The 15,377-nt window shown below is 36.0% G+C and overlaps 2 protein-coding genes across 3 annotated transcripts in view; one reads left to right on the top strand and one right to left on the bottom strand.

The window, feature by feature from the left end:
• Window positions 1-15,377, top strand: part of Rundc3b (RUN domain containing 3B) — a 122,207-nt gene that overhangs the window by 15,065 nt on the left and 91,765 nt on the right. For both annotated transcript variants that reach the window (XM_031379999.1, XM_031379998.1), the window contains exon 2: window positions 10,812-10,927. In XM_031379999.1, coding sequence (XP_031235859.1) covers window positions 10,812-10,927 — 116 coding nt within the window. The remainder of the gene's footprint in view (window positions 1-10,811; window positions 10,928-15,377) is intronic.
• LOC116097616 (ATP-dependent translocase ABCB1) overlaps window positions 1-15,377 on the bottom strand; it is a 180,388-nt gene that overhangs the window by 137,816 nt on the left and 27,195 nt on the right. Inside the window, exon 2 of the mRNA XM_031380285.1 lies at window positions 2,529-2,573. The gene's annotated coding sequence lies outside the window, so the exon portion shown is untranslated. The remainder of the gene's footprint in view (window positions 1-2,528; window positions 2,574-15,377) is intronic.

The following is a 15,377-nucleotide window of genomic DNA, read 5'->3' as shown; positions in this document are numbered from 1 at the left end:
TCAGAAATCCGCCTGCCTCTGCCTCCCAAGTGCTGGGATTAAAGGCGTGCGCCACTACCGCCCGGCTTCTTCAGAACTTTTACATTTATTACATTTTAACTTTATAGTGTACATTATTTTTCTACTTTTCTGTAGCTATTGGTATCATAGTGGCTATAATAAATAGATTCAGTTTTTTGTGAGTGATCTATATGTACAGGGTATGCTTACATGTGTCAGGTCCATGTGGAGGACAGAGAAGGATGTCAAATGCTCTGTTCTATTATTCTCCACCTTGTTGCTTTGAGACCCGGTATCCCACTGAACCTGGAATTAGACTGGCCACGAGTAAGACCCTGTTTCTGTTTCTGTTTCTTCTGTTTCTGTCTTTCACAGCACAAGGGTAATAGGCCCATTTATTAATATGGGTGTTGGGATCCAAACTTGGGCTCAAGCTGAGCTGTACGTGCTAGTTAGCCATCTTTCTGGCTACTTAACTAGATTCTTTTAAGAATTATTTTTTATTTTTAAATTATAATTACCTCACTTCCCCCCACTACCCTTTCCTCCCTCCAACCTCTCCCATGTACCATCTTGCTCTCTCTGAAATTCATGACCTCTTTTCCTTTAGTCATTGTGTTACACACACACACACACACACACACACACACACACACACCTCTAAATACATAAATACAATCTGCTCAGTCCATATGATATTATTTGTATGCGTATGGTCTCAAAGCTGACCACTTGGTGTTGGTTTTCTTTTATTGTGATTCTGAGTTTGTTTTGGTGCTGTTTGTTAATGGTACTTTGTCTTCTCCACCTTGAGTAGTAGGAATACTCAGTAAGCAGAAACTTATCCAAATGGATACATGGAAACACAAGAAATATAAAAAGAGAAGGTAAAAAGATTACTCCAGTAGCTTATAACTCTTTAAGAGTTGAATCCAAATATATAGAAATGAAAAAACTAACAACTCAAAAGTCTGATTTAAAATAATCAGTTACCTCAAAAGAGTTACATAATCGGATGAATAAAAGAAGTCAATTTAGAACTTTGAGGAGAATTTCTGCAACCAGGATGAGAAATACAATACTCTAAATGAGAAATATGAGGAAAGATGGTTGGAATATTTTTGTATCTGTGTATATAACATAAAAGCTATTTAAAACCAGAAGTAGAAGACCGGAGAGAGAGCTGAGTGGTTAAGAGCACTGCTGATCTAAGCACCCACATTTGGTTAGCAGTTGTCTGCAAGCCCAGTTCCACGGTACACTCTTCTGGCCTTCTCAAGTACGTGTGCAGGCAACATTCAAGTACATAAATGAAAATAAGTCTTTAAAACAAACAGAATCCGGCAAATGGTTGAATTTAATATGTGCATTATAGTCTGCATATTTCTGCTTAAAAGGCACACTGAAAGTATTTTTTTAATTTAAAATTTTTCTTGATAACTAAAATACACATGCAATGGCCAAGAATTCTTAAATTATTGCTTGAAAAGGAAAGCAAATTTCTGATCTCTTTTAAAAAATGGATGTATGGTATAAAATATGAAAAAGAAAAATGAATCCCATTTGAACAAATATCTTTAGGTACCATGCTTATTATTACTTGTACTTAGTGTTTTATATTTGCTGTGATTTATATCTTATTGCTGTGTATGTACACATGATTATAGGGGCATAGTGCACATATGTGCATGTGTACATGGAGACCAGAGATTGAAGTCGTGTCTCTTCTATTGCTCTCCTTTTTTTTTTTTTTTTTTTTTTTTTTAATTTATCAAAGACAAATTCTCTCATAGAGCCTGGAGCTTAACAGTCTGGTTAGACTGTGTGGCCAGCAAGCACTTTGGGTCCTCTTGTCTGTCTCCTAGCACTGAAATACAGCATACACTGCCATGCCCAGCTTCATATGGGCATGGAACTCAGGTTTTCATGCTTCTGTGGAAAGCATCTTACCCACCAAGCCATCTCTAATCTCCTCTATCATCTCTCTTGAGAGCCATTTCCTTGTTGATTATTTGAAGATGGAAATTATTTTTTCTTTTTGTTTTTTCAAGACAGGGTTTCTCTGTGTAGCTCTGGCTGTCCTGGAACTCACTCTGTAGACCAGTCTGGCCTTGAACTCAGAAATCCGCCTGCTCTGCCTCCTAAGTGCCAGGATTAAAGGAGTGCGCCACCACTGCCCAGCTAGAAATTATTTCTCAAGAGAGGATATAGTTACTCTGCTTGTATGGAATCCAGTAAATTTGCTATGAAATAGTAGAAAAAAATCACTCTTATCTTTGAATTTGTACATTCTTTATTAATAGTGTCTGTCTTGGGCTAATGATATAGCTCACATGGTGAAGGTACTTGCTGCCTGGAAAGAAATAAGGAAAGCTCACCACACTGTCAAAGAAGAAACTAAATCCTAATCTAGCTTCTTGGTGAAATATATCTTATTATAATTATTTGAAAATATGTTCAATTTGCTTCATCGTGTGCAGTACTGTTTCAAATGACGTGCATTTCTAAAGCAGTAGTTTTTCTCTTACCTTGAAGAATGTGCTTACAGAGTCAGCTTTCTTACTCCATTCCTCCTAATAAAAATTAGAGAAAAACATTTAGAAATTTTCTTCTCAAATCAACAATAGGGGTAGAGGTTATTTTTTTCATTTTAGAAAATTTTCCATTTAACTCACCTGCAGAAGAACATAGAATTTATGAAATTAATTTTATTTTACATGTATACATGTTTTGGCTTCACATATGTATGTGCACTACATGTTCTAGAGGTACTTTTTAAGTTAAATGGACAAACTAGATAGAGTCACAGGCTCAGATTTGCATATGAGGGAGAATAAACTGTGTCTTTTTTGTTCTGGGTAACCTCATGTGGTATCATTTTTTTCTATTTTCATCTATTTACCTTTAAATTTTATTATTCTTTATAGCTGAATAAAATAATATTCTTATCCTAGGGGTAGTGGGCCATTGAACAACCTTCCCCCCTTTGCCAGATCTGAGACTCCAAGCCTTTGTTATCTATTTATTTTCTTACCAGAACTAGTTGATAAGACCTTAATGCTGAAGGTCTCACCTACAAGATGCAAGATTTAGAGAAGTTAAGTTGGAACTTAGCTGGAGGCTTCCTGCTGCCTAGTTGTCATAGTGCTGGGAGGTGGTGTGCAGGCTGCTAGAGAAGTAGGGCATCAGTGGACTTACCTACCTGTGAACCCAATGAACTGTGTACCAACCTAACAGGCAAGTGGTGCCCATTAGTGCAATAAGGGCACAACTGTTATGGGGGTAACCAACCTCTCCCAGATTGGATTTGAGGCTTGCTCTACAAGAAACAATCCATGCATAGTTTTACAAACCCAGTAAAGACCTTACTGACAACATCAAACTACCTACTAAATATATTCATAGACAAAGGGTACTCTTGGCTTTAATTACACAAGCATCTCCTAGCAGTAATAAAGATAAATGCAAAGAAGATGGATATGTAAGGTGCCAAGAATAAAGGATAGCTGAAGGTTCAACCCTAAACAACATGTATACCACGTTCGTAAGACCCTGGGAGCATTTCAGAAGAGGGGTCCAAAAGAATGTAAGAGCTAGAAGGGAAGGAGAAGGTGGTGAAATGTCATTTTCCAAGTATGGCATGGCCATGGCAGTCATGAAGTCACATCAGTTACACCTGCTGGCTTTGGTCAAATACAACTAACGGATTCTATGTGAGGAAGCTTTGTCTTTAATTGTGTGAGCACCAGCTCTAATGGATACTTCTAAACCATAAATCTGGAATGAGATTTGTAGGGAATAAGAGGAGCTAGCAAGGGTCAGAAGAAAATAAGAGACAATGCGAGTATATAATAACCAGAATGCATTACATGAATGTATAAAATTATCAAACAAATTTTATTAATAAGGAAAAAGATAAATTGATGCAGTCCAAGAAGATCAAGATAAGCATCTCTAGCAACTTAGCAGAGATGCATGTGTTAATGTCCCTGAGAACGTGGTTGTTGAGAAGAGTGGAACATATCCCAAAGGAAGTGACCCTGACAGATCACTCATGTCAAATGACTTACCAGAGATATTTCATTGCATTGAAGTAAGGCATACAAGGTGGGGAGTCATCACCAATTGGAACAGTTTGAAGACTGGCAAAATAACTGACTTCATCAAGTTGGACACTAAATGTTTGCGGTGAGTGGAGGTACTAACTTGGGAAGTATTGGAAGGATCGGTGTGGGCTATAGCTTTCTTGCTAGGTGCTCATGAAAGCTACCAACAACAGCTTTGTCACCTCACTTCCCTATACTTTTGCAATTGGCAAACACAACAAACCATTTGTCTTTCTACTCAATGGAAAGGGAATCCACTTCATTGCTGAAGAGAGAAGAGAATAGCAACCAAACAGTGAAGGAAATGGTCTCTAAGCATTATGTGGAAGAGATTATTCTATTCTTTACATTGTCTCTATAGCATATGCTTACAAGTGTTTGTATAACAACATTTGAGAAAAAGAGCTTGATTGGCTACAAATGCTGAGAGTTGATTCAAATTCAGGAAGAAATAGGATAGTTTGCCAAGGTGACACAAGGAGATCAAGACAGTCACTCATTCTACTCTTGATACCTGCTTTGTAAGAAAGTAAAGAACTTTAATTCCCAATATTTCTAATATTTTTAAGTTGCAGTATTCTATACTAAACTATTTTATTTTTCATTTTCTATTATAGTTGGCTAATTAGAGATTTTTTAATAGTTTGGAATAACAAAAATATATAAAGATCACAAAAATGTAATTTTTTCCACTACAATGATTTTTGTGGTTCCTGCATTTTTTTAAGTTAAAATTTTATTTGATACTTTATACATGTCCAGAGAAACTGTTCTACAATGGTACCGACATAACTTCTCACCTTTACTGTCTGTTTGCCTGTGCCTTGCCTGTCTTACATTAGATACATAAGATTATCCATAATCTTAGGAGTTTTTTCTTTTTTTTATTAGACATTTTCTCTATTTACATGTCATATGATATCTCCTTTCCCAGTTTCCCCTCCAAAAGAAAACAACAAAAACAAACCCCTGTTCTTTCTCCCCTCCCCCTGCTTTCCATCCCACCCTCTCCTGCTTAACTGGCCCTGGCATTCCTCTACACAGGGGCATAGAACCTTCACAGGACCAAGGGCTTCTCCTCCCATTGATGACCGACTAGGCCATCCTCTACTATACATATGCTGCTGGAGCCATTAGTCCCACCACGTGTACTCTTTGGTTGGTGGTTTAGTCTCTGGGAGTTCTGAGGGTACTAGTTAGTTCATATTGTCGTTCATCCTAAGGGGCTGCAAACCCTTCAGCTCCTTGAGTCCTTTCTCTAGCTCCTTCATTGGGGACCCTGTCTGTACTCAGTCCAATGGATGGCCGTGAGCCTCTACTTCTGTATTAGTCAGGTACTGTCAGAGCCTCTCAGGAGACAGCTGTATCAGGCTGGATTGTTCTTCCTTCAGTCTCTGCTCCATAGTTAATCTCTATAACTCCTTCCATGGGTATTTTGTTCCCCCTTTTAAGAAGGAATGAAGTGTCCACATTTTGGTCTTCCTTCTTCTTGAGTTTCTTGTGGTTTGTGGATTGCACTTTGTGTATTCCGATCATCTGGGCTAATACCCACTTATTAGAGAGTGCATACTATGTGTGTTCTTTTGTGATTGGGTTACCTCACTTAGGATGATATTCTCCAGATCCATTCATTTCTCTAAGAATTTCATAAATTCATTGTTTTTAATAGCTGAGTAGTGCTCCATTCTGGAGATGTACCACAATTTCTGTATCCATTCCTCTGTTGAGGGACATCTGGGTTGTTTCCAGTTTCTGGCTATTATAAATAAGGCTGCTATGAACATGGTGGAGCATGTGTCCTTATTACATGTTGGAGCATCTTCTGGGTATATGCCCAGAAGTGGTATAGCTGGGTCCTCTGGTAGTACTATGTCCAATTTCCAAAGTAGCACCCAGGACCACAAGCCCAGTGATAGCCCAGCCTACAGTGGACAGTACCCTTAAGTCAACCACTAATTAAGAAAATGTTCTACAGCTTGCCCATAGGCCAGTCTGATGGGGCCATTTTCTTAGTTGAGGCCCCCTCTTCCAAAATGACTCTAGGATGTGTCAAGTGACATAAATCTAACCTGAACATTTTTATGATTTTTCAGCTTTCTTTCACTATTATGAGGACAACTTTGTTTAAAATTTTGTTGTTTAATGTTTTGTTTTGTTTTATACAGGATTTCTCTGTGTAGCCTTGGCTGTCCTGGAACTCACTCTGTAGATCAGGCTGACCTTGAATTTACAGAGATCTGCCTGCCTCTGCCTCCTAAGTTCTGGGATTAAAGGCTCACACCATCAGCAGCAGCTACATTTTTAATATGGAAATGAAAATGGGATTTTCTATTTAATTATTTTACTTTTTGAAGTATAATAAATTACATTATTTTCCCCTTTCCTTTCCTCCCTCAAAGTCCTCCCATATACCACTTCTTGATATTTTTCAAATTCATGGCCATTGTAAGTTGAAAATATTGTTAATTAAAAATGCATTTATATTAGTTACTTTTCTGTTGTTATGTTAAAACACTGTGACTGAGGGTAACTTATAAATGAAAGAGTTTATTTGGACTTATGTTTCCAGAGGAGTGAATCCAGAGCTGGAAGGTAAGAAACTTCAAACGGCAGAAAGCCAAAAGAGCTAATTTGGTGTGAGTTTTTAAATTCTCATAAGCTACCTTCAGTATTCTATTTCTTCCAACAAGGCCATACTTCCTAAGCCTTTTTAAATAGCTTCACCAACTAGAGAGCAGCTATTCACATGCCTATGACTAGGGATATCTTATTCAAACCACCACATATACCTAAGTAATAAAATACTATAGTAGTAGCCTAACCTACTCCTCAAAACTGCTCAGAACATTTTTGTTCATCCACATTTTGACAAAACCATTTAATGTTGTTTTATAGTGAAGTCTTAAATACTTAGTGCCATGAGATGGCATAGTGGATACAGACACTGACTGCTAAGTGTGATGACCTGAGTTCAATTCCCAAGACTCACATGGTAGGAGAAAACTGACCTGTTTATGTCATCCTTTGACCTCCACATGCATATTGTGGCACTTGCATGAACATATGTACACACAGACACGACACACAAACACAAATAAATAAGTAAAAAATTAATTGTAATAAAAAATTAAATATTTGATAGAATTTAGTGAATACTATACTGAAAGTAAAAAAAGACAAAGTAATCATATAGATATACTTTATCATTGTCATAAATTTAAAAAGTTATGTCTATAAATCAGAAATTTTATAGTATTAAATACTAAATTGTAATTGTTATATTTTGATCCTGATTTTAACAGCTGTAATATAAAGACAGAAAATTATCCCAAAGTCTTTCTTTAAGCCAAAGGTAGTATTTTAGTCTCTTCAGCATGTTCTGATGAACTGCCTTCATACTGGGTAATTTGTTAAAATACAGATTTATTGTTTACATGATAAAGTGCCTGGAGACTAGGGGTACCTCAGGGTCTGTTCTCATGTCTGATACCTTTTGTGACAGAAGAAACAGTCAAGCTCCCTTGCACCTCTTCCACAGAGATACTAACTGAAGAGTGCCTCTTAACTTCTGGAAGGCCCAGCTTGTTGATGCTAGTGCCCTAGGCCTCTCCAGCAATGTAAGAACTTGAGGGACATCAACATTCAGATGTTACAGTAACTATGCATGTGGAAGCTTGTTTTCTGTAAAATTTTCAAATTACAGAACACACTTAATAAACCTGATTTTTAGGATTCTTTTCTAAATATCTTCTCATATTTTCTTTTGTTTTAATTTACTTTGTTTTATTGCATTATGATGAGAAAAGATACATAATTTCAGTTTATCTAAATTTAACATTTAAAAACATTTTTAGTAAATGGAGTTACATCACATTCTTCTTTCTCTTTTGTAACTCAACTCCTTCAATACCTTTTGTTTTTTTTATTTTGTCATATTCTTTAAAATTTATAAAATATTGTAACAATAAAAATGAGTAGTATAAAAGTTGTTTGATATAAAACAATTGAACAGTCTTATGTAGATGCTTGTCTACAGCAATACTGAAAATACATATTTTTTTCTCAATATAAATTGTAAATAACTCCAAACATATTAGCTGTATATGTTAAAATAATACATCACTGCTATTTTTTTTTAATGAATCTAAATAGATTAAAGCCTTTTTGTTTGCTTGTTTGTTTTGTTTATGGTAGAACTTAAAGTCTTGGCTCTTACTGTGGTACAAGCCCAAAATAAGAACAATTTTTAGACATTGGATGTCATTGTAATAAAATTTCATTGTTCTTCAATGACCCTCACATCATCAAAGGATTTTATCTCCATCATAGGTAAGCTGAGAGTTGACAGTTCTACTGCACCAAGAAAAGAATTGTAGGCTCGATTTTTGGATACAGACTTCCTGCTGTGGTCAAAGTTATTTGACTCGAGTGAGTGACTTTATTCTCAGCCCACAGAGAACAGGCTACATTCATTTAAGAAATGGTGTGTGAATTAAGATGGTCTATCCATAAAGTCATTCACCAACTGTTTTGGTGAACAATGGTTCTGCTTGGAGGGTGGCACAGACATTAGGTAAGGGTAAGAATTTGGTTCATTAGCTACGATAATTTGGAAAAGCATTTATCTCAGAGAAAGAGTAACTTATAAAGTCCTCTTCTTCAAACTTGATACAAGAATTACAAATGTCAAGCATTCAGTCTCACTCTTTGTTGTTCTCTTACAAACCACCTCCCAAGTTAATTGTGTAAGTTTCTTTTGGCTGTATAAATACTTTTGAAATATAAGCTGTTGAAAACCACAGTATAGTGTAAAAACATCAAATAAACAATCCTACTAATAGAGAGGTTGAGATAAGAGAAGCATGATTTCAAGACCTTTATGTGGTACACAGCAAGACACTGTCAGGTACAAACAAGCAGAAAGTGTATATGGATTGTACAATATTGGACCTATTTCTCCAATTACTAAATTAGAGAGACCACCCGATGATAGCCAACAAATTTCCAGTTCCTCATACTTTTGAATTTGAATCGATTAGGATAAGTAGGCAATATTAATTTTCATATTAAGAGATACTAAAAAAAAAGTAATTTTTACTTCCTGTTATTTTTGTTGTTAGAGGTGGAATTATGTTTGTGTGGGTTTGTTGAAAGATAACTTTCCTGCTTCTTCTAGGCTGTAGTTTTGCTCCTTATGTTGATGTTTTCCATCTATTATCCTTTTGTAGGGCTGGATTTGTGGAAAGATATTGTGTAAATTTTGTTTTGTCATGGAATATCTTGTTTTCTCCATCTATGATAATTGAGAGTTTTGCTGGGTATAGTAGCCTAGGCTGGCATTTGTGTTCTTGTAGGGTCTGTATGACATCTGCCCAGGATCTTCTAGCTTTCATAGTCTCTTAGAGATTATGAAAGTCTGATGTGAGAAGTCTGGTGTAATTCTGATGGGCCTGCCTTTATAAGTTACTTGACCTTTTTCCCTACTGCTTTTAAAATTCTTTCTTTGTTTAATGCATTTGGTGTTTTGATTATTATGTGACGGGAGGAATTTCTTTTCTGGTCCAGTCTATTTGGAGTTCTATAGGCTTCTTGTATGTTCATGTGCGGCATCTCTTTCATTAGGTTAGGGAAGTTTTCTTCTATAATTTTAAGATATTTACTGGCCCTTTAAGTTGGGAGTCTTCACTTTCTTCTATACCTATTATCTTTAGGTTTGGGCTTCTCATTGAGTCCTGGATTTCCTGGATGTTTTGGGTTAGGATCTTTTTGCTATTTGCATTTTCTATGTTATCTTCTGCCCCTGAGATTCTCTCTTCTATCTCTTATATTCTGTTGGTGGTCCTTGCATCTATGATGCCTGATTTCTTTCCTAGGTTTTCTATCTCCAGGTTTGTCTCCCTTTGTGGTTTCTTTATTGTTTCTATTTCCATTTTTAGATCCTGGATGGTTTTGTTCATTTCCTTCACCTGTTTGATTGTGTTTTCCTGTATTTCTTTAAACAAGTTTATGTCTTTCTTGAAGTCCTCTATCAACATCATGAGAAGTGATTTTGGATCCAAATCTTGTTTTTCTGGTGTGATGGTGTTCAGGACTTGCTATGGTGGGAGAATTGGGTTCTGATGATGCCAGGTAACCTTGGTTTCTGTTGCTTATTTTCTTAAACTTGCCTCTCGCCATCTGGTTATCTCTAGTGTTACCTGCCCTTGCTAAATCTGACTGGGGCCTGTCCTTGTGATCTTGGTTGTGTGAGAACTCCTCAGAGTCAAGTCGTCTCTGTGATTCTGGGATCCTGTGATCCTGGACCCATTACAGCGCCTGGGAGTAGAGCTTCCTCTGAGTATTATGGGACTCACTGCAGAGTTTGCACCCAAGGTCTGCTCAGGGCACTGGCCCAGACAGACTGGAAGCAACCCATGCCACTGGGCTGGTGGAGTTTCTATGTGCTGGGTCCTGCTGGTCCCATATACTTCTGGTGTTGAGACAGATGTTGTGTCCTCCTCACCTGATCCTATGATCCTGGGCATGTTAGAGAGCCTGGGAGTCTGGCTTCCTCTGGATGTTGTAGGACTGGCTGCAGAATTTGTGCCCAAGGTCTGCTTAAGGCACCGGTGCAGACAGACAGGAAGCTCTTCTCATATTTTCATACTTAAGTGAATGGATTTACTTTCTCTAAAACTAACCATCCTGTTTTTTTTTTCTTTGTAGATTTTCTGTGAAGACCCTGATTGATCGGTCTTGCTTTGAAACAATTGATGATTCTTCTCCTGAATTTAATAACTTTGCAGCTGTTCTGGAACAAATTCTGAGTCACCGGCTAAAAGGTAATAGCTCTGATGTACTATTTATTTTTCCTAACAAATTCCTTGTAAGAAGATAGACTTTGGACGCCCCCTTCTGGTGTGTCTGAAGACAGCTACAGTGAATTATGCTGGAGTAAGGGGGCTGGAAAGCAGCCACACACATGATGGCTTACTGCCATCTGTACAGCTACAGTGTACTCATACACATAAAATAAATAAAATAAATCTTAAAAAAAAAGAATATAGACTTTGCCAATTTTTATCCCCTTGATCTCCTTTTGTTGTCTAATTGCTCTAGCTAGAACTTCAACTACTATATTGAATAGGTACAGGGAGAGTAGGGAGCCCTTGTCTTGCCTCTGATTTTAGTGGGATTGCTTCAAGTATCTCTCCATCTAATTTGATATTGGTTGTTGGTTTGCAGTAAATTGCTTTCATTATGTTTAGGTATGGGCCTTGAATTCCTGGTCTTTCCAATACTTTTAACACAAAGGGGTGTTGTGTTTTGTCAAATGGTTTTTCAGCATCTAATGAGATGATCATATGATTTTTTTCTTTGAGTTTGTTTTTATAGTGGATTACTTTAATGGATTTTTGTATGTTGAACTAACCTTGCTTCCCTAAGATGAAGCCTACTTGATCATGGTAAATGATCATTTTGATAAGTTCTTGGATTAAATTTGCTAGAATTTTATTGAGTATTTTTGCATTGATATAAGCAAAATTAGTCTGAAGTTTCTTTGTTTGTTGTTTCTTTATATGGTTTAGGTATCAGAGTCATTGCGGCTTCATAGAATGAATTAGGTAGTGTTCCTTCTGTTTCTATTTTATGGAATAGTTTGAGGAGCATTGGTATTAGATCTTCTTTGAAGTTTTGGTAAAATTCTGCAGTAAAACCTTCTGGCCCTGGGCTTTTTTGGTCAGGAGGTTTTTAATGACTTTTTCTATTTCCTTAGGGATTATGAGGCTGTTTTGATGGTTTTGTCTGCTCTTGGTTTAACTTTCATATGTGGTATATGCCTAGAAAATCCTCCCTTTCATCTAGATTTTTCAATTTTATTGAGTATAGGCTTTTTTTTAGTAGGAGCTAATGTTTTTTTTTAATTTCCTCAGTTTCTGTTGTTATATATCCCTTTTCATTTCTGATTTTCATTTCTGATTGAGTTAGTTTGGCTAGAGGTTTATCTAGCTTGCTGATTACTCAGCTACTAACCAGGGAGCGTACATGAGCTGGTCTGAGGCCCCTCACACATACACAGCAGAGGGCGGCCTGGTTTGGCCTCAGTGGGAAAAGACACGGCTAACACTAGAGAGGCTTCAGGCCACAGGGAGTGTGAGGGTGCGTTCTCTTAAAGACATGGGGGAGGAGGAATAGGATGAGAAACTGTGGGAGGGTGGGTCAGGAGGGGGCAACAACTGGATTGTAAAAAAAAATAAAAGTAATTAAATCACACACACACATACACACACACACACACACACACACACGCAAGAATCAGTACAGAGTGAAACCTTTTTATGGAGGAAAATGAAAAATATATTTTTTTCACTCAGTGCATTGTTTAAGGGAAGTTTTTCCTGTGACAAACATAGTTAATACTAGTAATTAATGCATATATATTTGGGTATCTGAATTTTGCAATTCACTTAATTATACATTTTCAGTATCACAAACATTTCTAAGTTCATAATACAATGTTTGGGAAATATTAAATATTATATTCAGTGTTCAGTTTTTTAGAAATTTCCTTTATTTTACATCTGACAGCAGTTTCCCTTCCATCTTCTTTCAGTACCTCCCTCCCACCCCCTCATCCACCTCCTCGATTTCTCTTCAGCAAAGGGCCATCCTCTCCACTCCCTCTACCCCCTCAGAAAAGAAGATAAACTTTGCAAAAACTTACAGCCTGGAGTGGTTTAGATAGCAATCATGCTATACATTAAAAAAAAAAAAAAGCATAAATCTGACTTCATAATGTCTGATCTTTTGTTCTATGTCATTCAGAATGAATATGTATTCTCATATTTATACTTATTTCTAGAATACATTTAAGTACCTTAAAATGATTTTTACTTTTTCTTATATCAGTAAGCATATTTATATCAAATATATGAATCTTTTGAATTTGAAAGTCAGTGGAGTAGTTACTTTAACTGCCCTTGCTCAAGTAAATAATGTTTACCCATCCATATTCAAGCAACTCTAGTTAATTGTAGTGGCTCACACACAAAGCAAAGCAAAACCGCAGAACATGAAAGTAGGAGAAAGACTAAAGGATTCAGTGGAAAAGGGATAAAAGAAAGTGGAATATGACCAAAATATATACGTGTGGAACTGTGAAGTGTAAGTCATATTTACTTTAAAGCATTTATGGAAAACATCTCCAAACTCACATTTTTTAAAATCAAAATTTAAATTTTAAATCCAGGTGTTATGATGCATGCTTTTAATCCCAGTCCTAGGAAGGCAGAGGCAGGTGGATTTCTATGAGTTTGAGGCCAACCTGATCTATATTGTAAATTCCAGACCTATCTTGGACTTCGTAGTGATACCCTGTCTCAAAAATAGATACTATCTATAATTAATAAAAATCATCAAGATTTATATAAATCTTTTTTTTTTCTTTTTTTAGGCAGAGACAGGTGGATTTCTGAATTTGAGGCCAGCCTGGTCTACAGAGTGAGTTCCAGGACAGCCAGGGCTATACAGAGAAACCCTGTCTCGAAAAACTACCTAACTAACTAAATAAAATAAAATGAAATAAAATAAAATAAAAAAAGAGTTATATAAATCTTAATGATAACAATTAGCAACTTTGTTAACATCAATTCCATTATCTACTCTTCAAAAGAAAACTTGGTAAATAGATAGCTTTGCTTTAGCTTTTACTTTTAAAAAAACCAGTCTTAATAGTATAGCTTTAAGTTTGTAAAAGTAATTTACTTTGACAGATAACAAGAACTGTCAAGTGTAGTCAAAAATTAATTCCATTTTATACTTTTTAATGCTGATAGCATCCAAGTTATGCTAAGCTTCAAATCATTTGAAGAAATAATTAAATTAACATGGAAAGAAAAATTCTGAACTTTTTAATAATCCTGCATTTAAGATGGAGCCCATAAAACCAGCAGTGCCTTTTCCGTTAAACTCTGTTGTTTCACATGTAAAAAAGTTATTGCTTCTCATTTTTGCATTTCTGTATTTCCTCAGTTTTCTACCATGAAAACATTTTAATACATTGTGGGCTGGGGAGATGGCTCAGTGGTTAAGAGCACTGATTGCTCTTCCTGAGGTCCTGAGTTCAATTCCCAGTAACAACATGGTTTCTCACAGCCATCTGCAATGGGGCCTGATGCCCTCTTCTGGTGTGTCTGAAGAGAGCAATGGTGAATACATTAAAAAATATTTTACTACAAAATATGTTTTTATGAAAGCAAAGAATATGAATGTGTTTTGAAATATTGTTAGAATTGTTATTTATATGGTAACTACATTTTAGTATATTGTAGTATTTTACATTTTAGTACATTTAGTAATTATATTTCACATTTTAGTTCATTTTAGCACATTAAATACAATATGCCATAATGGATCTTAGTATGCACAAGTACTTTATCTTATGAAATTTCCCCTGATTATCTCACAAAATACACTTTAAAAAACTGTCAGTAGAAATATCTAAGACTACCTTAAAATTCACATTTTAAGTAGAATGTTGAATACTTGGGCAGTCTCCCACTAATGTAAATGAATTCCTTTCATACAACCAATAGATATCTTCTAAGTTGTGCCTCAGTAAAATTGGATCATGAATATTCAGTAGTGATTCAAGATAATCAAGTTTGTTACTGTCATTTCTGAGAAATACTGTAATGAAATTCTGCACTCTAGTCTATTTATCAATACAAATTTTAATAGTATAAGTAAGGAAGCTAATAGTTCAGTGGTAGAGTGCTCTCTGAGAAGAATCGTGGTCCTTGATTCACTCTCTAGTGCCACAAAGCAACAAGAACAAAAATCCCATGGACATAGTAAGGTATTTCAGGTTTAAGTTAAATGAGATTAGTAATTCAATTAGTAATACTTAGTAATTCAAATCCATTCCTATCTCCTTGTACAAAGCTCAAGTCCAAGTGGATCAAGGACCTTCACATAAAACCAGATATACTCAAACTAATAGAAAAGAAAGTGGGGAAGAGCCTTGAGCATATAGACACAGGGGAAAATTTCTTGAACAGAACACCAATAGCTTATGCTCTAAGATCAATAATCAACTAACGGACCTCATAAAATTGCAAAGCTTCTGTAAGGCAAAAGACACTGTCAGTAGGACAAAATGGCAACCAACAAATTGGGAAAAGAGCTTCACCAATCCTACATCTGATAGAGGGCTAATATCCAGTGTATACAAAGAACTCAAGAAATTAGACTCCAGAGAACCAAATAACCCTATTAAAAATGGGGTACAGA

The sequence above is a fragment of the Mastomys coucha genome, unplaced genomic scaffold (assembly GCF_008632895.1).
Source record: "Mastomys coucha isolate ucsf_1 unplaced genomic scaffold, UCSF_Mcou_1 pScaffold19, whole genome shotgun sequence".
Classification (NCBI taxonomy): Eukaryota; Metazoa; Chordata; class Mammalia; order Rodentia; family Muridae; genus Mastomys; species Mastomys coucha.
The sequence above is the reverse complement of the archived record's forward strand: the minus strand, read 5'-3'. Positions and strand labels throughout refer to the sequence as shown.